The sequence below is a fragment of the Monodon monoceros genome, unplaced genomic scaffold (assembly GCF_005190385.1).
Source record: "Monodon monoceros isolate NGI ecotype Baffin Bay Population unplaced genomic scaffold, NGI_Narwhal_1 Super_Scaffold_8, whole genome shotgun sequence".
Lineage (NCBI taxonomy): Eukaryota > Metazoa > Chordata > Mammalia > Artiodactyla > Monodontidae > Monodon > Monodon monoceros.
The window spans coordinates 69,737,564-69,758,686 of NW_021703785.1; the positions used below are offsets into that span (position 1 = coordinate 69,737,564).

General features: G+C 37.1%; 1 protein-coding gene and 1 non-coding gene across 10 annotated transcripts in view; both read right to left on the reverse strand.

Moving 5' to 3' along the window:
* PAN3 (poly(A) specific ribonuclease subunit PAN3) overlaps positions 1 to 21,123 on the reverse strand; it is a 118,251-nt gene that overhangs the window by 7,327 nt on the left and 89,801 nt on the right. For 7 of the 9 annotated variants that reach the window (XM_029210143.1, XM_029210140.1, XM_029210138.1 and 4 more), the window contains 8 exons: positions 18,596 to 18,757; positions 17,915 to 18,031; positions 17,726 to 17,827; positions 14,434 to 14,599; positions 13,253 to 13,343; positions 8,621 to 8,760; positions 5,925 to 6,054; positions 5,111 to 5,175 (listed from right to left, as the gene is read on the reverse strand). In XM_029210143.1, coding sequence (XP_029065976.1) covers positions 5,111 to 5,175; positions 5,925 to 6,054; positions 8,621 to 8,760; positions 13,253 to 13,343; positions 14,434 to 14,599; positions 17,726 to 17,827; positions 17,915 to 18,031; positions 18,596 to 18,757 — 973 coding nt within the window. Of the gene's footprint in view, positions 1 to 5,110; positions 5,176 to 5,924; positions 7,769 to 8,620; positions 8,761 to 13,252; positions 13,344 to 14,433; positions 14,600 to 17,725; positions 17,828 to 17,914; positions 18,032 to 18,595; positions 18,758 to 21,123 lie in introns of those variants that run through there. The other 2 variants (XR_003791720.1, XR_003791721.1) reach the window with 2 other exon arrangements.
* LOC114888438 lies at positions 8,257 to 8,446 on the reverse strand. The gene has a single exon (XR_003791778.1). It is a non-coding gene; the product is annotated as a U2 spliceosomal RNA (small nuclear RNA).

Here is a 21,123-nt window from a genome sequence, read left to right on the forward strand (position 1 = left end):
GAACAGAAACATGAATTCACCTGGGAAAGCAAGGAAGGCTTTCTAGGGAAGGAGTGGATGCTCTTCCCAAAGGAAGAGTGCCCCTTAGTCAGAGGTATCAGGATTTGCAAAGGACAGAGCAAGGAGCGCTTAAGAAACTTAGGAAAGGTCAGTGTAGCTGGATGGGGTTGGGGGAGAAAAGAGAAGAGAAGAGAGGGAGCAGAACTGGAGGGGTGCAGAGTAAGGACAAGGAGGGGTGAAAAGCCAGGCAAAGACAGCACTAGAGGCGAGGAGGACAGTAAAAGGAAAGAAACACATCTGAAGCGAGGATAAAAAGGGAGAGGTCAGACCATGCAGCCTTAGATCACATTTAAAAATTAGATCTGCATTCTGAGAACAAGGAGGGGTAAGCCCACCACAGTCATGTATCTGGGTTCATACAACAAACGGAAGGTGGACGATTCTTTTCCGCAGAAGCTGACCTACCCAAGGGAAATACTGACATTTGGAAGTCTACCAACAACAAACAAAAACCATACGTAACAACATCACGCTGCTTTATCACACAGTCTATTATATAATCCCTGCTTCCACAAGGAACTTCCCCCTAGCTTTTAAGGATGTCATTTTTAATATGAACGAACAGCCAAGGATCAGAAATCCTTTGCAGAATAAAACAAAACAAAGCAAACTGTTCTTTTTTCTATGAGATATTGCAGGGAACAGAATAAAAGTTAAATAAATTAAAAAAAAAAAACCCACTCACTAAAAATCTATAATTGACAGTCTCAGAGAAAAGGAATGAAATGCTATAAGACAGAAACATTTAGAAAGCAGAAAGTTGTTGAAAATTTAAAATATGATAGCAGAAATTCAAAGGATTAGGAAAAAACCCTTTAATTTTAGACAAAATTAAGTTGAGATTATTGCCTAGAAAGTAAAACAAAAAGATACAACATAGAAAATAGAAGAGAATATTAGAAAATCAATTGCAAAGGCCTAAGAGCTAAGCAATGGGAGTTCCAGAAAGAGAGAAGAAAAGTTTTCAAAGAAACAATAAGACAACTTCCGAGAACTCAAAGACATAAATTCCCAAGATTAAAATGCCCACCTGTTGATTCACCAGAATGAATCAAAAACCCACACACACCACAGCACATCGTTGTGAATTTCTGCACACCAGTGATTTAAAAAAAAAAAAATCCTAAAAGCATGGGGAGTGGAGAAGGATTTGGAAAGAAAATGGCTTTGAGTCTGGAAGTTAAAAGACAATGGAGCGACGCTTCAAATTCTGAAAGAAAACTATCATTACTATTACTTAACTATGTACTAGAGGTACTAGCTAACACAATCACTCAAGAGAAGTCAAAAGTAGAGAAATTAGAAGGGAGGAAATATACTGTCATTACGTGAAGACACAATTATATGCCTGGGAAACCCAAAAGAATTTACTGAAAAACTATCCAAACGCTAATGTACCAAGGTTCAAAATTTATAGAAATCAATCATTTTCACATACAACGATAACAAGGAGCCTAAGAAGACAGAATGGGGGAAAATTCCCATTTATAACAGCAACAAGAAAAAACACCTAAGAACACACTTAGTGTGCTATAACTATATGAAGAACAATGTAAACACTGAAGCACACTAAAGCAGACACCAGCAATACAACGACATGTCATTATCTTGGTTAAGATAACTCCACATCTAAAAACACAAATGCTCCTTAAGTTTACTAATAAACTTAATAAATATACCATCAGGTTTAAAAAATTTTTTTTTAACTAAACAAGCTGACTCTAGAATTTATACAGATAATTTAAGTTTTAGGAAAACAACAAAAAACAATAAAATGGAGGTAAGAAAGAGCCAACGCTACTAGATTTTAAAATGTCAATCACGATAGTGTGAAAGAGGTGCTGCCTTAATAAAGCAGTGGAAAAAGCGAGACTAGTCCATAAACAGCTTCTGGACCACTGGGTAGTCGTCTGGGGGTGGGGGGAGTTGGATTCGTACCTTACATCCTATATAAATTCTGAATATATAAAAAACTTTAACAGGAAAAAATTGAAACCTTAAGTGTTCTAGAAGGAACTACAAGATTATCCCTTCACAATCTTAGAGTAGAAATGCCTTCTAACTTTCTTACTATGACTCAAAATCCAAAAGTACAAAAGAAGTTTGATCAGTTAGACTACCATAAAAATGCCTATGTGTGAAAAGATTAAGCAGTCAAAAGAAAAATGACAAACTTCAAAGAAAATGATCACAAAGGGTAAATCTCTCTGGCTCCTGTTCATCAAGATGACAGACAATCCAACTGAAAACAAAAATGCGCAAAGGATCTGGAGAGACAGAAAAGGAAGTATAAATGAATCAAAAAGATAGGCAACATGCTCATTATGAGTAAATACCAAAAACACCTGCACTGAGATTTAATTTCTCATCTATCAGGTTGTCAAAAATCGAAATTTTTTTCTTTTTTTCTTTTTTTTTTTTTGCGGTACGCGGGCCTCTCACTGTTGTGGCCTCTCCCGTTGCGGAGCACAGGCTCTGGACGCGCAGGCCCAGCGGCCATGGATCATGGGCCCAGCCGCTCCGCGGCATGTGGGATCTTCCCGGACCGGGGCACGAACCCGCGTCCCCTGCATCGGCAGGTGGACTCTCAACCACTGCGTCACCAGGGAAGCCCCCAAAATCGAAATTTTGAAAGAAGTGTTGTTGGTGAAAGACTCTCATGCACTGTGCCTGGTAAACCCGTCTAAGGGCCATCATTACAGTCACAAATTACAACGGGTGCTGACCGAACGATCACAGTCGAACTCGTATTTGTGCACACACTAAATTAAGTATGTGTAAGTCAGTCCCTGCAGAATTGCTTATACTAGCAAAAGGCTGAAAACAACTCAAATGCCCATCAATAAGGAACTGGAGGAATAAATCACGGTGTACCTACAGGACGGACTATTACATGGCCATAAATTATGAGGAAGCACAGCCCAGTGGTTAACAGCATGGACTCTGGGACCACCATTCTGTCTGGATTCGAATCCTGACTCATATGTGACCTTGAACAAGGTTTTTAACCTCTCTATGCCTCAACTTCTGGGTTAAAAGGGAATACTAACAGTACCCAGCACCACAGGGCTGTTAGGAGGATTAAGTTAGGTCATATTTGTTAACTATTGAGAATAGTGTTGAGCATACACTAAACACATCTAAAGAGAAAGACTTCCAAAATATATTGTTATGAGAAAAGAGCAACAAACAGAACACTGAACATGGTTTACAATTTGTAGATATTCAGAAGTGGGGGGAGAGGGGTGATAAGAATATACAGTTGTAACTCGGGAAATACGTGCAAGAGACTAATAAAAGACTGGTGGGAGGAACTGGGGAGACTGGGGGTGTCAGGTATGAAAGAGAGATTTTTTATTTTTCACTGCAAACCCTTTTCTACTTTTTAATAAATTGGTTCATATAAAATCTATTCAAAAGATTTAATTAATAAGAAGAATTTTCTGAGGACAATCTGGAATGATATGCCCAATCATACTATCCATAAAGTATGAAAGTAGAATAAAGATATTTTCAGACTTTCAAAGACTCAAAAAACTCACCTTTCTCAGGAAGCTACTGAAGGCTGTGCTTCATTAAATCAAAAGAATAAACCAAGGAAAAAAGCAAGAAACAGGGCAAGCAACGCAAAGGGAGAGACAACGAGAACAGCACAGGGAAGCTCAGGTTCTAAAGTGAGAGTGTGAGCAGGCCTGAAGCCAAGGAGCCCAGAGAGTAAAGGGCAGAGGCTCCAGGTGCAATTTCTCTAAGGGGAGGAAAAAAAGGGAACTGACAGGTTACCTATTTTTGACCATATGGAAAGGTATTTTAGAACTCTGGCAGAGAGTCTGGAAAGAACTAGTGGTAAATATTTTTTCACTTGTTTAGTTTTCTATATAAGACAATAATTAACATCAGGAAAACAAAAATCTAAAAACAAAATACAAAAGAAAGGAAATACAGTCATGATTTACTATGCAAGGCAGCTATGAACAATATTTACCTTGTTCTAACAATGCCAACACTGAATAAAGATTTATCTCAAAATTCATGGGTTAAGCGGTACAATGTGTGTGTACTTAGTTAAGGGAAGGGGGTGTGAGAGAGAAAGCCTCATCTTCCACAGGACAAAGTCATTAGCTGAGTTACAAACTGAAGAAAAATTTAAACACTGAAGGAAAAATCAAGGAACAGCACTCTAAGCATTATACTTTTTTAAATAAAAGAGATAAATGCCGGCAAGAAGCAGCTAAAAGTCTTTTTTAAATGGTTCAACATATAGTCATGTTCTCTTCATTCAGAAAAATCATCAGGGAAAATGCTAATTGAATCTTTTAACTTTGAAGAAAGCTACGGGAACTTAAATTTTGTGGTCAAAACATTCCCCCAAGCAATGATATTTACCTGTCACCTATCTCTATTAACAGAGGTAACAATCCTGAAATGCAACTTATACTACAGTCACAACAGCTGCACTACTGCTCTACCTGTCTTGGACAGGTGTAACGCACAAACACCAAACTTGCTTCTTCCTTGAACATATGGTTAACTTACAAACAAGGCAGAACTAAACAACAAATAATGTAAGATGGTGATGCTATTCCAATGTCACTGATACGACAGCTATAAATAATGCACTTTAGCAGAAGAACGGCTAGAAACATCTGAAGTATCTAATCTGACCAAGGTAACCTGAACTGAACAGGCTTCAGAAAGGAGACAGGGAAGAGGCAGTACTGACAGGCAGAAAATGCACCCTCGTATGCAAACCACAACAGAGATTTCTAACACAGTGTATTTTCTGTTCGCGTGTGTGTGTGTGTGTGTGTGTGTGTGTGTGTGTGTGTGTGTGTGTGTGTGTGTGTGTGTGTGAGAAATCCCTAAGGACAACCACAACGTACGCTGTGGTTGAAAAACCACACCCTAATGGCTAACAATAGGCTTAAGGTCACTTTACATGAGAATTTTTCTTTTTCCAAATAAAACCAGTAAGAATAAGGTATACTCATTCTTGTTACGCAAAATAGTGCCCTTGATTGAAAACACATTGTAAAATACTGTAAATCCTTACTCCGGCCTCTCATTGATTGTTCCCAATTTTGCTAGAAGCCTAAACAGTCTTCCATTTTGAACCTCCTATAAAACATTTTAAAAAGAGAGAGAATATTAATGTTCCAGCTAACTGAATATAAAAGCAAAAGTTTACAAAACTGGTATCCTGTACCAATATTACCTTTAAACAATAAATCTTAATATCCCCACCTTCTGGTTATACTTTTGAATACAACATGTCCATTTCATTCAATAGTAATACTCAAGAAGATTACGCAGCTGTCCACTTTTTTCTTTCTTTTTTAAAAATTTTATTGGATTATAATTGATTTACAATGTTGTGATAGTTTCAGGTGCACAGCAAAGTGATTCAGTTATACATACACATATATTCACTCTTTTTCAGATTCTTTTCTCATATAGGTTATCACAGAATATGGAGCAGAGTTCCCTGTGCTATACAGTAGGTCCCTGTTGGTTATCTATCTTATATATATATAGAGTAGTGTGTGTATGGTAATCACAAGCTTGTGATTTATTCCTTGCCCCCTACAGCTGTCCATTTTTAAGAATTATTAAAGTAATTCGCATTAAAAAAAAAAAACATCAAGATTGTGTCTCATGACTGTAGCAAAGCCGCAAACAAAAAAGAACAAAACAAATGCCCAGAGGACCTAAGAAATCAAAATACGGAACACTAAGTTTGGACAAAAATATCTGCAAACAATCTCAGCCAGCTGTGTACTATATTCAGCACAGTAATGACTCTGTTTTATATCTGTTGATACACACAGATGCAGGTGTGTACACACTCCTTTAACTACACACTTTACCTTTGCAAGGTCTTCCTCTATGACATCATTTCTCATTTGAGCAGCATCCAATTGAGTATAAAATCGAGCACCAATCATGGGCATGATGTCATTTACACTTCGCATCCTGTTTTGGTCAGTCAACAAATATCTAACCAAAATAGAGAAGGATCACTTGAATGCCAACCACGCAATTCACAAAGCAACACAACCCCCAAGCACACGGCACCGCTGCCGCCAGCATGTTAGTGTGCGCAACTTCGGAAAAAATCGTTTCATGCAAGTCGAGTTCATTTTTAAAGCTTAGTAGTTATATTTCTTTTCTCTGGAAAACTTTAAGAGCCAATGGAAAAAACTGTAAAAATGTCTCTTTCTCTAAATGTTTTACTATTATGAAAATGAGAAAGGAAAGCCGGGTAGAGTTAGACTTACCATATTTCCATTCTCAAACCCTTCTTTACAACAGTGGGAGATGAAAAGATTGTTACAAATATTTTTGGAGGGGTGAAATGGGGGTGATTGTAGGTGGGGAAGTTTTTCCATTGCTCTTCAAAAATAGTTTTTGAAACTAAAACTAGGTCTTCCATTTTGATACGTTAAACAAGCCTCAGCTTTTTAGGAAGCTGTCTCCTGCCCTGTGACCTCATTTACCACCTGTCATGGTATATTTATTTCTGAGAAATCTTCATGCGCTAACACACATCAGAAAAGACTGAATCAATTTCTTCTATCATTATAACTAAGGCAGAAAAATATTACGTGTTTCAAAAGGCCACCTGTCAGAATGCAATGATTATCACTCACCTATTGCTATTCATTCTGATTGATAGGTAAGCCGCGTCCTGACCATTCTCATCAAAGCGGCCCCCTCGTCTTTCACTCTCTGCCTGCAATTCGACCTTGCTTCCTCCAGAGGACTTACCACTATCTGCCAGCGTCTTACGTGTTTATGTTTATTAAGTCTCTTCCCCATTCTAATGGGTGGAAGCTCCAGAAGACGGGGGACTTTGTTCATCTCATTCAGAAGTGTCTTCAGCACCTGACATACAGTAGGCATTCTTTTGTTGAATAAAGGAACAGTTATAAACTCACGTGGATAATCTATGTCTTGGCTATTCATCTGTAATCACTGACATATTTGTATCTAACTATGTATAGTATATGTATGCTAACTATGTATAAGCTATGTGACTTTTGGCACGCTACTTTACATCTTCAAGCCTCAGTTTTGACATCTCTAAAATGGAGCTAATAATGGTACCTAATTTATAGGGTTATTGGGAGAATTAGGTGAATTAATTCATATCAATCAGTTCAAAAGTGCATGATACATAGTTTACTACTCTGTATATTTTAGTTATTGGTTAGTATGGAAGTATGACCTTTTTGTTTATTCATTTTTTATTAAGGAACATTTCATGACATTTGTAGAAGGAAAGAGAATTATATGATGAATCCTCATGAACCCATTACCCAGTTTCAATAATTATTAACTTATGGCCAATTTATTACATTTATATCCTTTACTCTCACTTTTTTAAAAAAGGAAAATTATAACTTGAGATTATTTAAGACATCCTAGGTATTGTAAGCTACAGCTAGAAATCACTGCTGTGATAATATATGAAACAAATATTTTTATTTAAAAGAGCAATCAACTTATTTGATTATTAAAAGGAACCAGGTAACCACTGGCTTCCAGTGCTCTGTCACCAGCAGGACACTTATGCCAGTGTAACAAAGCACAGGTGGGCAGCCCCATCCTCCATCCCTCAATTCCATACCACAGGGCTAGTCCAAAAAGAAACTGGATCATCCAGGGTTACACAGAAAGATCAGAAGGAACAGCTGGAAGCTAAAAGAGACTGAAAAGGATCAATAAGCTCTAATTGCTTCTAGAACATCATAGAAAAAAATTTCAAAAGAGACTTCCTAGCATCTGTTCTCTTGAATAACTTATAATAAGGGTTATGGTTGTCCATCCCCTGGAATCCCCGATGTTAGACCCATCTTAGACTGTTGTGACTGCAGTCCACAGTGGGCTTCTCTTAAGCCAAGATCATTTCAGACCTATGCTCAAGGATTTCCTGGAGTATGAAGACACAGGAGGAGAAAGAAGCATAGGGACCCTCACACACGTGCCTTCTGGAACAGGTGTCTGGGCCACACAGCACATGACCGGGCTGCAGGTGAGGTTATTTATGACAGCTTTTACAAAGACACTGATCTCTCTGGAGAGCAGCACTAACAGGACTTTCTGAGATGATGCGTATGTTCTACGTCCACGCTGTCCAGTATATTAGCCAGAAGCTACATGCGGCTTCTGAGCTCTTGAAATGTGGCCGGTGCAACTGAGGAACTGAATTTTAAATTTTATTTAATTTTAATTCATTTAAACTTAAAAGGTCATATGTAGCTCACAGATACCAATGCAGCTTTAGAGGGTCTAGCCTTTCGCCAAATGTTTACAACATCAATAACTAATTTAAACACACTGGTTTATGAATTTACACTTGATCTTAGCCAAAAGGCCGAGAAGTGATGGTTTATGAATTTACTCCAAGAAATACATACTTAGCAATAAAAACAAAGAAATTAAAAGTTGTTTAATTATGTTTTGCCTGATTTTAAATAGTGGAAACTAAAATAAAATCACTGTTAAAAGGCCCTCATGAAAAATCTGTCTTATCTCATATGATTATTATATTAAAACTTACAAAATCAGATTCTTCAGATCAGAGGAGTAGTTGATTGTCACCAGTTCCATGGCTTTCTGTAAATTCTCTCGCTGAATTCCTGCCAAAGAGTTGCAAGCCAAAGCCAACACAACTTTTCCTAATGATATCAGATCTGCTTGCTGACATGAAAGAATAAATATAACTTTTAATTTTTCTTTTATAGGTACAAATTTAATACACTGACACTACTGCCTGCATGGAAAAAGCATCTTTACAAAGAAGCTGAAGAATTCGGCACAAGGTTCCCAGGTACTGGAGCTTATCAGTCACCTGGGAGCTTATTAACAAGACCATTTCTGAGCTGCTCCACCCCAGATTCTCATTCAGGAGGTATGGGAACAGGCCCAACATTTTTAAAGCACCCAGGTAATTCTAATGAAGGTAGTTCTGGGGGATACTTTAAGAAACATTACCTGAAGCAATTCACATGCCAACTGCAGAACTGCTGCTTTAAATTTTTTTTCTAAATTTTTATATTTAAATAGAGCTGATATCCTTACTATTACAAGAAATCTGAGGTTGGTTACCATATAGTTAGTTGCTTTACAGTGACCATTCACGATAGGCACTTTTCTCATTTTCCATGATGCACAAAATATAGTGAGAGTTCATTTGAAGAAAAGTAATTCCCTTATTCCAAACACAGCAGCAGCATTACCTGATTTCAGAGTAGGTTCCCTAGACACTGACAGTGTTGCAAACCCCCATGACATTCCATCTGCCGTTGTTTCCAAACAGACCGTTTTATACTATAAAAGATCTTTGAGCTCTGTAACCACCTGATTTCCTACCTTTTTTTTTTTTTTTTTTTTAAAGATTTCCCACTCTGAGGCTTTCCTTCAAAAAGAATTTTTTTAAGACAGCTGGCTGAATTGAGGTAAGCTCTCTTCCGCCTATTAAAACGCCAGGAAACAGAACGGTCACCCCAGGTGGCCCTGCTTGGCAGGTGAACTATTAATGATCACATGTCTAGGAGACAATGGAGTAGTTCAGAGTTCAGTGAAATCATCTGAAGTCATTTCTACAGAAAACTTACATAAATCTTCACAATCTGAGATCTCATCTGAATTATTGGATACATGTTTATTTATGGAATATTGGTTTAGTATAGGAGTTTTCAAACCTAGTTTTACATTAAAATTCACCTGAGAAGCTCAAAAAACAAACAAAAAATCACCCAGTGGCTATCCCTTCATCCTCTTCTGGTGTTATTAGTCTGGGGCAAGATATACGTATTGGTATTTTTCAAACCTTCATAAGAGATTCAGATATGCAGCCAGGGTTGAGAATCACTGGTTTCGTGGAAGTTTATAAATGATGAATTTGCAAAATCAGGTGAGTATTTCAAGGCAATCACTAATGAAACTTTAGGACTGTACAGCTATCCTTAACAACATTCTACCCAAATAGTAAAGAATAAAAGGAAAACAAACTCCATTATTAAGATAACATTAAAAAGTTCAAATTTAAAAGTTTATCCAAATCTAGCACATATGAATCTGACACTGAGCCTAAGGTCCTATAATCAGCAGAACAACTGATCAGACAAACAACTTTGAATCTATCAGGAAAAGAGATGCCAAGGATTCATGCCAGAGAAACTTTGAAACTTCATTAGTGGCAGAGTTAGGGGCCCAGGCTGGCAGGGGAGAAGGTGACAAGGGGAGGGGCGCGAATACTGTGGCGTTTCTGTTCTCCGGATGGCTCTGCCGTGACTGAATTCAGGAAGGGTTCCTCACGGTCATTCTCAAGATCAAGGAAAACATTCACAGTTATATTAATGAAATCCTAAAAATGCTGATCGAGGAAATCAGTACACGTAAAAGCTAACTGTAAATTTCTACAAGTGTTTCAGTCCAACGTCATCAGCAAAGTTAAGCTTGTTATTGTTTAAGTATTTCAGCAGCATGTAGCAACACACAGCTTCCCAACCCGCAAACAGTAAAATCTTCAGTTTAGCTCCACCCTGAATTGATGCTGTAACTAAACCTCCCACCTAGAACATTCCGTTATTCCCTGTTATGAGATAGGAAAACCAAAGTGCAAGAGAGCTGAAGGACTGTTATGGGTATAAAAAATAAGGCCATCTGATTCTGAGTGTAAACGCCACCTTTCTGACGCTGACTTAAGGTGGGAATACCCACTTTTAGAAATAGAGTATACATGTCTCATAATCCAGACTAAATTAGAACTGATCTTTTTAAATAAAAGAGGTTAATGAAGTCCTGCTTAATTAAGAGAGTTTAACATCGTAAAAACTCAGTAACTCTCCTTTCCTTATTTCCCAGCTAAATAATTTTCCATTTGTTATTTTGCTTCTTACCTCCATCTGGCTTTGCCCCCCATTTGTTGAATTCTGGAGGTTTTCCCCCCAACTCATTTTCAGTTTCTTCCTGATTCTTGACTTCTTGATTTTTCTCTGATTCTATCTATGGCTCTATTTATGTCCATTTTACTGAAAGTCAGTCTCTATTCACGTGTCTGAAACAGACTATGAAAAATAGACTACAAGAAACAATGCACTCCTTTCTCATGTACCCTCTTCTCTGTAAAATCACAATCCCCCGTTTGGGACTACCTTTAATGCTCTCCTTTACCTTACTATATAAGCTATATGGAAAATCTACACGTATATACCCACTCCAAAAAAAGGAAAGAAAAGAAAACCTGATACAACTTTTACCGCTGAAAAATAAAGGGAGGGTGACGACTGGTTGAAAGTAGCCTAAGTTTATGAATGAAGGCAGTTCCTAACTTACCAAGTTGCCCCAAATCCTTACTTTAAAGTTATTTGTTTTGAAACTCTGGGATTATTTTTTCTTATGAAGAGTTTTTTTTTCAAGGTAACTAACTACACAACCCATAATATAACTCCAAATACAGACATTTGCAAATAAAAAATGGAAAACAACACTGATGTGATACTCACAGAAAAACAAAATCAAACTAGTCTTATCTTATACGAGTAATTAAAAAGAAAAAGGAACTATTCAGAATAGAAAAGACTGAAGAGATACCGTGAGACTGCACGTAAAAAACAAAACTGGAAACATGGGGTTTCCAAATACTTGCAATAGAGGTTGATGGCCCTGGTTCTAAATAATGTCTGATTTCTCTTTAAAAGTTTAATATTATTTTCCTGGATATATAAAGATCACTAGTATTTTAACAGTCAATAACCAGTCACTTTCAGGAGCACAAAGATTATGAAGAAAAATTTTCAGAGCCCATTAGTTAGGCACTAAGTGTAAGACAGAAGATAAGCAGGAAAACAGCTAAGAAACAACCAACCTGGATAAGAAAGAGGGAGCAAATTCCCTTCTGCAGAAGAAAGCTGCTAGGGCTGGGGGCTGGGGGCTGGGGGCTGGGGGCTGGGAGGGTGGGTAGCCAGTTTCTTCCATTGGAGATCCCACTAGATGGCGCTACCAACCAGAACAGCTTGGCTGCCGCTGGGGGTAGGTGGGCACCAGCAGAGGGGAAGAAGCTGGGTAAAGGCTGCATACAACTGAATGTGATGAGTGGCTCTGAGTCTGGGGACTGCACTGTCCACGGTCCAGTAGCAAAGGAAGAGGTTTATGCATGAATCAACTGTAATACTAAAAACTACCTGGACTCTACTTCTCCTTCTGGCCTTTCCTTTTGTTCTGAAATTCTGTCTCATAAAGTGAACTAAAATCTTTCAAAGATTTCAAGAAAAGAGAATGAAATGAGAAGGACAGTGGGAAGGGAAGGTATTCTCCTCCTTGTTTCTCCATGTAAACAAGAGATTCTGCCTTACATCAAACCTCTGTAAGTTAATAAATGTTCAGAAACAACAAAGATTTCTTACATGAAAGAAACTAACATTGTCTTAAAATGACAACTGCATACCCTCCAAAAAATATGAATAGAAACTGAATGATACGAAGTATTTACTTTAAATAGCTACATTACTTGCACAGGGTAATCAAAGCAAAAGCAACTACACTTAATGCTCCTTGCAGAGGTAGGTTCTTACTCTGCTACACATTGTGTTAATCAAGAAATAAAAACTAAATAGCTAAGAACAAAATGGGACCTAAGTCCACAATATTATGATGAAGTCAGACTATAACCAAATTCTAATAATGTACAAGAAGTGAGTGATAGGCTTTGGTTAAGCAAAAGAAAAAAAATCATTTAGAAAACAGCAATACAAAAATTTTCCTTTGAAAATAAAAATTTTGGATAGTGGGACAACTATTCTAAAAGTAAAAATAACAGGTGTGATTTTAACACACTAAAAAGTGAAAATAAAGTAAAATGTCATTTAATATATTTCATTCAGCTGACTAATTGTTTTAATCTATGCTGAGGACAAATTTCCTTGTCAAATAAATGCATTTTCATTCAAACAGCTGGAGTCTCTGACACTGTCATTAATTCTGTATATGCCAACGTATAAGGGCTCTACACTAAACACAGCACAGGGATTAAGAAAATACACGTTCAAAGTTTGCATAGAGACCACCCCCAGCATAAACTGAAATCTAGACTTAAAACCCTGAAAAACTTTAAAATAAACAAAATTTACCTTAAAAAAAAAAAAATCAAGCCTTAAGTTATTAAGTATCCATGTTAATTCTTACTCACCTGGTATTGAGCCATTAATGCCAATGGATTATTATTCTGACTGTTATCAAATGTTAAAACATCAAAAACTCCAACACAATTTACTCGCAACCTTTAAAGACCAGAAAATTTAAAGAAAATAATTAAAATGAGATTAAAAAAAATTATATACTACTGGAAATTGAACATTTCTTATGATATTAGGAGGGATCTCAGAATCCTATCCAGTCTTACCTCCTGTCCTACCCCCCATAACCTCTATCAATCACCATTTTAGAGATGACATCACAGACATCAAGTGATGGGCCTATGGTTATAAAAGTCAGGAATGGATAAAGCCAGGACTATAACACATCTTTTGACTACCAGGCCAGTGGTCTTTTCACCAAACCGAGCTGCTTCTTTATTAGTTATTCATGAAAAGAGAACTAGTTAGCTTCTTAACATGTACTAGGCACACTCAAAGCATTTTATATGTAGTAATTCATTTGATCCTCTCAATAATCTTATGAGGCAGGTACCTTACAAATATGGAAAATGGAGATAATAACAGTACCTGTCTCACAGACTGCTGAACACATAGATGTTAATTAAGTAACTAACAGAGCCAGGATATGAACCCAGGTAACCTGGTACTAGACCTTAAGCTCTTTATGCTATGCTACCCAAGACAACTCTCAAAATTTCAGCAACTCAAATAAAACTCTAGTGAAGTCAAGGTCTGTGTTACTTAACCCTTTATCACTGGTTCTCAAAGCATGAAACCCAATCAGCAGCAACAGCATCAGTCACCCAGGCACTTGTTAGAAATGCAAATTCTAAGGCCCCGCCCCAGACTTCCTGAATCAGAACACTGGGGGTGGAGCCCAACAGCCTATGCTAAGCCCTCCAGAATACTGGGACTCGTGACAAAATGTGAGAACCACAGTTGTACACAGAAAAGTTGTACTGACACTGTTTGCTATCCCCCCAACCTTAACCATACATACCTCCCAAACCCTCACAGGATCTTGGTTAATAACCAGGCATCTTATTAAGAATTCAACATTTTAAGAAAACTTACAAATGAACTCAAAGTCACGGCAGTTCTTCTGGATGGAATATATGAAAAGGTAGAATTAAAACAAAGCATCATGCTATGCTTACTAAGCTGTCATAGGTTAGATGCTCAATAAAGAAGCCAAAACTCAAAATGCTAGTACCTTGTTTTGCCAGTTATCAGAATCTTTGTTGGGTCCATAACTCGACATGCCAAACCTGCTGTATGAATGGTACGCAATGCAGAGCTCAGTTGGACAATATATGCCCAAATAAGAGATTCTGGCAATAACCCAGCATGCTGTCTGGGCAATGGTCCATCGTGTTGACCTATAAAAGCAAATAAAAAATGGCATCTCCATTTAAATAATTAACTAAAAGACTAAAACATGCAAACCAAGAAGAATTTAAGAAACAAACCCAAATTTTCTTATTTATATTATACCTTTATATTGTTAGCAGCAGCAGAGCTCTCACTGAGCTTCTCTTTTCTGTGACCATTATAATTATTGCACAAAAATTATTTAAAGTAAGAATTTATACTTAATTGTGAGCCAAATAAATGAGCTCAGATTAAAAACAGGAACTGCAGAGATTATTTTTCTTAAAGTGTGGCTAACCCTTGCCTATACTACCATTCAGGTGTGTGGGAACTACACACCTGTGGCTTGAGGGAAACAAAAGTCTCTACCATCATTTATGTTGAGTGTTTTCTTATTCTCCTCATACTGCTCAGCCTCCCCTATTATAGCCAAGTCAGTTAGATGAAATGACATCCAATTCACAGAAAACATAAATGTAAAACACTGAAGGTCACTTATGTGTAATGAAGAAACACAAAAATAATCTGGTCTACCATGAAAAGTAATCCTTTTGATTCTATCAACTCTTGTTAAGTGCTTCTTGATACTACTTTCTGGGTCACTGTTAGTCAGCAGAAAAGAAGCCGTATAAGTTTCATCTAGACTTTGTAATTATTTCAGGGAATATGACTTTATAAATCCAAGTGTTCATATGGTTGTAAACAAACCTTTTCTGAATCAGTTATAAAAGCAACACAGTTAAATGGTTAATTGTAGAGATAATAAATAGCAAATAAGGAAGAGCAAATACAAAATTCAAAAACTGCTATCCCTCAATTTAGACAGAACTAAAGATAATACCATCTGGAAAACAGTGATAGATGACTCAAAAAGTAGCTCTAGTGATAAATGTCAAGACAACATCAAAGACAACCACGAAGAGTTTAAATAAAACTATTTAATAAGTGTGGTAATAAGGAAAAGAAATATTTATAGCAAATATTTATAGCTACATATTCATAGCAAATATTTAGTGCACACTGTGTGCCAGATTCTGTCTAGTTACTTTACCCACATTATGTCATTTTAAACCTCTTATCACAGTCCCTATATGGTACGCTATTATTATTGCCACTTTCTTATTAGAATATTTATTACAATATGCGATTTTTTAGTTTGTTTTAAATTAACAAATTAAATAGTATAAGAAAGCATTATACTTCCATTTATGTCTCTATAAGTTTATACAAGCACTGGCTCTTTTTTCCTTCTTTTTTTAATATTCATATTGGAAAAACAGAGGATTGCCTTGTATTATATAAATTGTTGTAAATTAAAGTATATATGGTACATTTAGGGAAGTTACTACCATTCAAACAATACTAGAAAAAGAACTGATTCCTAGGAAAATGTAAACATAATATATCAAATAGACAACACCAAAAAACAGAATTAAGATTAAAAAAAAAAAAAAAACTGGAAAGGAGTGCTATAAATCAGTGGTTCTCAACAGGGGTCCGTGTTGCCCCCTCAGGGACATTTGGAGGTACCTAGAGATATTTTTGGTGTCACAACTGGAGGAGGGGCTGCTCCTGGCACCTAGTGGGTAGATGGCGGGGATGCAGCTGAACACCCAGCGATGCCCAGAACGGCCCCGCACAAATAATTATCCAGCCCCAAATGTCAGCAGTGCTGAGGCTGAGAAACCCAGCTGTAAATTAAAGCCAACAGTCACTTCACAGGTGTTATTACTAAAATAAACTTGAACAACTACAGCTATATTCATCTGTAGGAAAAGTTATACCACATCCCCTTCAACAAAATTATGTATGTGCTACAGATGACATGGCAAAAGGAAACAAATGACCACACTATGTGACCAGATTTTTAATGTGAAACAGCCATGTAACCACAGCTTTCTTCTTTCAACTGTCAGAAAGCACAGTTACAAGTAAACAGAATACATTTTTTATCCATAATGCCAGTTCTTAAAGGAGTCATGATCCAAAAGATACTGGAATGTGGACTCAAGTCTTCTCCCTCCTTACTTCCTCTCAGGATATATTCAGGAAAATCTTTAACAAATTAAAAACCACTGCCAAGAACGTAATGTTTCTTTCCTGCCCCCATACAAGAAAATGATACATACATTCTTCCTTCCCCCAAAACATAAACTAATTAATAGACACAACAAAATGGATTTATTTTTACTCTGAAACAACTTACCCTTTAATAATCATTTGTTAGGATGTAATTAAAATATTTTGGTTCTTTGCAATATTTGAACTAAAAAACAATTCTTTAAGTAAATATTAGAAAGGGGCAAAAAAAAATATTCCCCATTTAAGTAAAAGTTACCTGAAAATTTATTTTGAAGACTAGCTCCTTAAGGAACACAGAATCCCACCTTCAAGCAAAAGCATTTGTTTAGGGAAATAATTACATATTGATAAATGACACACCGTCACACTGGAGTATGCAAAACAAAACAAAACACAACAAAAAAACCAAGACTAGAAAGAAATATACCAAGAGACGTGCTTTGGGTGGTGAAGTTACAGGGATTACTTTTCAATTTACTGAATTTTCCAAACCATCTTTATTCAGAAAGCATTATGATTTTTTTTTTTTTTTTTTGTGGTACGCGGGCCTCTCACTGTTGTGGCCTCTCCCGTTGCGGAGCACAGGCTCCGGACGCGCAGGCTCAGTGGTCATGGCTCACAGGCCCAGCCGCTCCATGGCATGTGGGATCTTCCCGGACCGGGGCACGAAGCCGCGTCCCCTGCATTGGCAGGTGGACTCTGAACCACTGTGCCACCAGGGAAGCCCCAGAAAGCATTATATTTTTTAAAGAAAAAAAATTTTAAGAGGAAAAAAAGCCTTTTATCGTATTCTCAGCTACTTAAATTTCAGGTATTTACATGAGTCTTTCATAACCCACCTTCATCTCAGTCTATACATGTACATAACATGTTATTTCCTAACTTGTTACATATTGACTCCATTTCTTTAAGGTATTTCTTTTTAAAATGCAATAGGGTCTTTACGCTGAATGATTACAGGGCTAAATTTACATGTGTTTTAAAATACAAAACTACTCTTCCACAGAGCAAAGGCATCTGTCAAACACAGCTTGCTTGAATCTTTTTCTTACCCCACTTTCTCTTTGTGAAATAGGCATCTGCATTAGGGTCATTGAAGTGTCTGCTCATCATAGTCTCTCCTCCAGCGTGGAAATCATATGCAAACACAAGAGCTTAAAATAAAACACAAACACTCATTACTGCAATCTGGCTTCAAATAATGAAGCCCACTAGCAAAAAGACCATTACAAGTCACTCACAAGGCTCTGCAAAAGCTTTAGTGGTAAACACTTCACGCAAGGTCACGATATTTGAGTGCTGGATTTTCTTCCACATGTCCACCAATACCATGCACTTTGTGTTAACAAGACGAAAACCTGAAAAAGAAAAAATTTTCTGCTAACCTGTAAATGACATCTCCCCCTTATTTCATCAGAAATGTGCAGAGGGCTTCCCTGGTGGCACAGTGGTTAAGAATCCACCTGCCAGTGCAGGGGACATGGGTTCGAGCCCTGGTCCGGGAAGATCCCACGTGCCACGGAGCAACCAAGCCCGTGCGCCACAACTACTGAGCCTGAGCTCTAGAGCCCACAAGCCACAACTACTAAAGCCCGCGCCTAGAGCCCGTGCTCCGCAACAAGAGAAGCCACCGCAATGAGAAGACCACACGCCGCAACAAAGAGTAGCCCCTGCTCGCCACAACCAGAGAAAGCCTGCACGCAGCAACAAAGACCCAACGCAGCCAAAAATAAATTAATTAAAAAAAAAAGGAAATGTGCAGAAAAAGCCATGTTATACATCACTTATGAAATACTAATTTCCAAATGAAATAATATATGTATTATCCTTTAAATTCATGTTAAATAAACTCATTTAGGAATCTATGAATAATCTTAGCCTCACTAATATGCTCCGAAAAGAGGATAATTTATCTTCCTTACCATGTATCCTCCGAAGGCAATAAGGCAGATCATCTTTGCTATTTACAGCTTTGTAGCAGGACGTAATGTATCCAAAATTACTTGATTTCTGTATCCGGTTGGGTGGTGGCAGTGGTTCTAGAGGGAACAGGCTATGGTAGCTGTCAACTTCTGTCGGGACTGCTAGAGTAATTCGTAAGAAGATGACTTTAACTTGCAGACATTCACAAATCTCTCAGATCTCAAAGTAATGAAGAAGAAACCAACTCTATAAACCACATATCAAACACACTGTATTCTAGAACAGTGTCAACATTTATAACAATTCTATAGGACACACTCGTCTCACTATCAATAAAAACAGGCATTATAAAACAACAAAAGAACAACTAGATTTCATGCACTCAAAAATATTTGTCTTTTATAATAGCACACCACTCTTGTTTCTCAGCTGTTAGAAACAATTTGCATTATCACTTATGAGATATTAACCATTTCTGATTCTGATGTAAAATAAAAATCAAGACAGTTTTTGTCTTTAAACATCTTATTTTGTAAAAACATATTTAGACAATGGTGTTAAGTATATGAAATTCTTTTTTAAAGAAACTGAAAACAAATAACAATAAACTGCAGTGTATATGTAATATGTCTGTGTATCGATTTATATGTACAAATATAGCAATCTGTATCAAACTCTCAAACCATTCATTGGAATAGCAGTTTGAATACCTAGCAAAACACAAAAGAAAAAAACTAAAACAGCTTTACCACTATGCCTGCCATGTTCCCCTGTATTTCCTATTAAGAAATACAAGTGAAACGTCATTAAGAAATTCCAGAAGACAGGTCCAAAATGACCCCTCTGCCTTTACCAAATATTTACACTCATTATCTCTTAGTTCTTGAAACAATTCTATGAGATAGGATTCCCTATTTCATAAACAAGGAAAGTGAAAATCACACATCTAGAGAGGTAGTTGAGATGCAAACCCAGGATTCTGATTCTGTAGTCTTGTGCTCTTAACCCCTAGATCGAGTTTTGGCCGTAGTGAAAAACAAACATCAATTCATTGTTAACTTTCAAACCAAGGTCAAGGCATGTTCTATGGAAGAAAGGCGGTATAAGGGAAATATACACACAAGTGAATATAGCTGTAACTTTTGCCCATTTACTATTTTTTATTTGAACAATCAGTTCAATTTCCACAAAGAAACAAATGATGAATAAATGTTGTTTCCTAGTTTTTTGATAAGGAGCACTTAATAAGGGAATTAATTTCAAATTAGTAAAAATATATTGAGTATCCACTATGTATTAGTGAACACATATTAATGAAATACGGGTTCTTATCAAGAGGCTTAGAGAAAAAGGATTGAGATTTACATAAAACAATACAGTACCAAGCAAAATAGCTTTTAAAAAAGTACAATTCACCATGGCACTGGTTCTTAAACTCTAGCACCCTTCAGAATTACCTAGAGGCTTGTTAAAACACAGTTTGCTGGGTCCCATGCAAAGAGTTTTGAGTCAGTAAGTAGGTCTAAACCAGGGCCCAAGGATTTGCAATTCTAACAAGTTCCCAGGTGATAATGAAAAGTTGCTGTTGGGTCAAGTGCTGTGAGAGCCACTACACATGGAAATACAAAGCCATGGAAAGGAAAGCCAGTTCCAAGGATATTAGGAAAGATCTTACAGAAGATGTGGCATGTTTACTACAAAATTATGGATGAGACTGCTTCCAGTGAGCTAAAACAAATGGAAAGAGTGGTGAGACAGCTAACAGACCAACAACAAGGACTTGAAATTTACTACACCAAACACCAGTACTCAGAGCATCAGTGTGACAAAGAGACTGTGTGAGGGCCACAATAAGCTAAAAACCTTATGCTCTGAACTCCCTTCTCCCTCTGTCTACTTTTAAGCAAGTCATGAATTCTACACACTGAAGGAAAACAATTGTGCTTCAGTGGAAAACGGTGCACTGTCTAAAGGATAACCCTCTGGAGTCTGATTCTGTGGGAGATATTTTACACCTCTGTTAAGCTGTAAATAACTGATAAATACCGCACTGCAAAATAATTCTCGTCTATAGGCAATTCTGTCTGGTGAAGGCTCGACGGACTTCCCTCCTCCCCTGTGGAAAAGACAGTTTACACATTTGTTTCAATATTCCTCATTTATGATGTGTTTTGTAATATAGGATTGGCTCCCTCACAACTTAAATAAAATCTTTAGTACTCTCTCCTTTTTATATCTGTACATCCTGATTTTAACCTTTTTTCGGAAAATCATCTTTTAACCCTACATTTCCCAGTCTACTCTGAAATAATCATATGTGGCCTAATATTAACCTTGAAAACCAAATGTTTCCCTTAATAAACAGGAATATTCATTTGTTGTTCTGCTGTTTTGTTTCTAGTTCAGTTTAACAAATACACAAAATTAAGTACCAATAAAGGGAACAGGGGTGTCTCAATCACTGTTTGGCATCAAAGTAAAGAAAACCAACTTGGAAGATCCCAGACAAATGCACTCCTTAATTTAG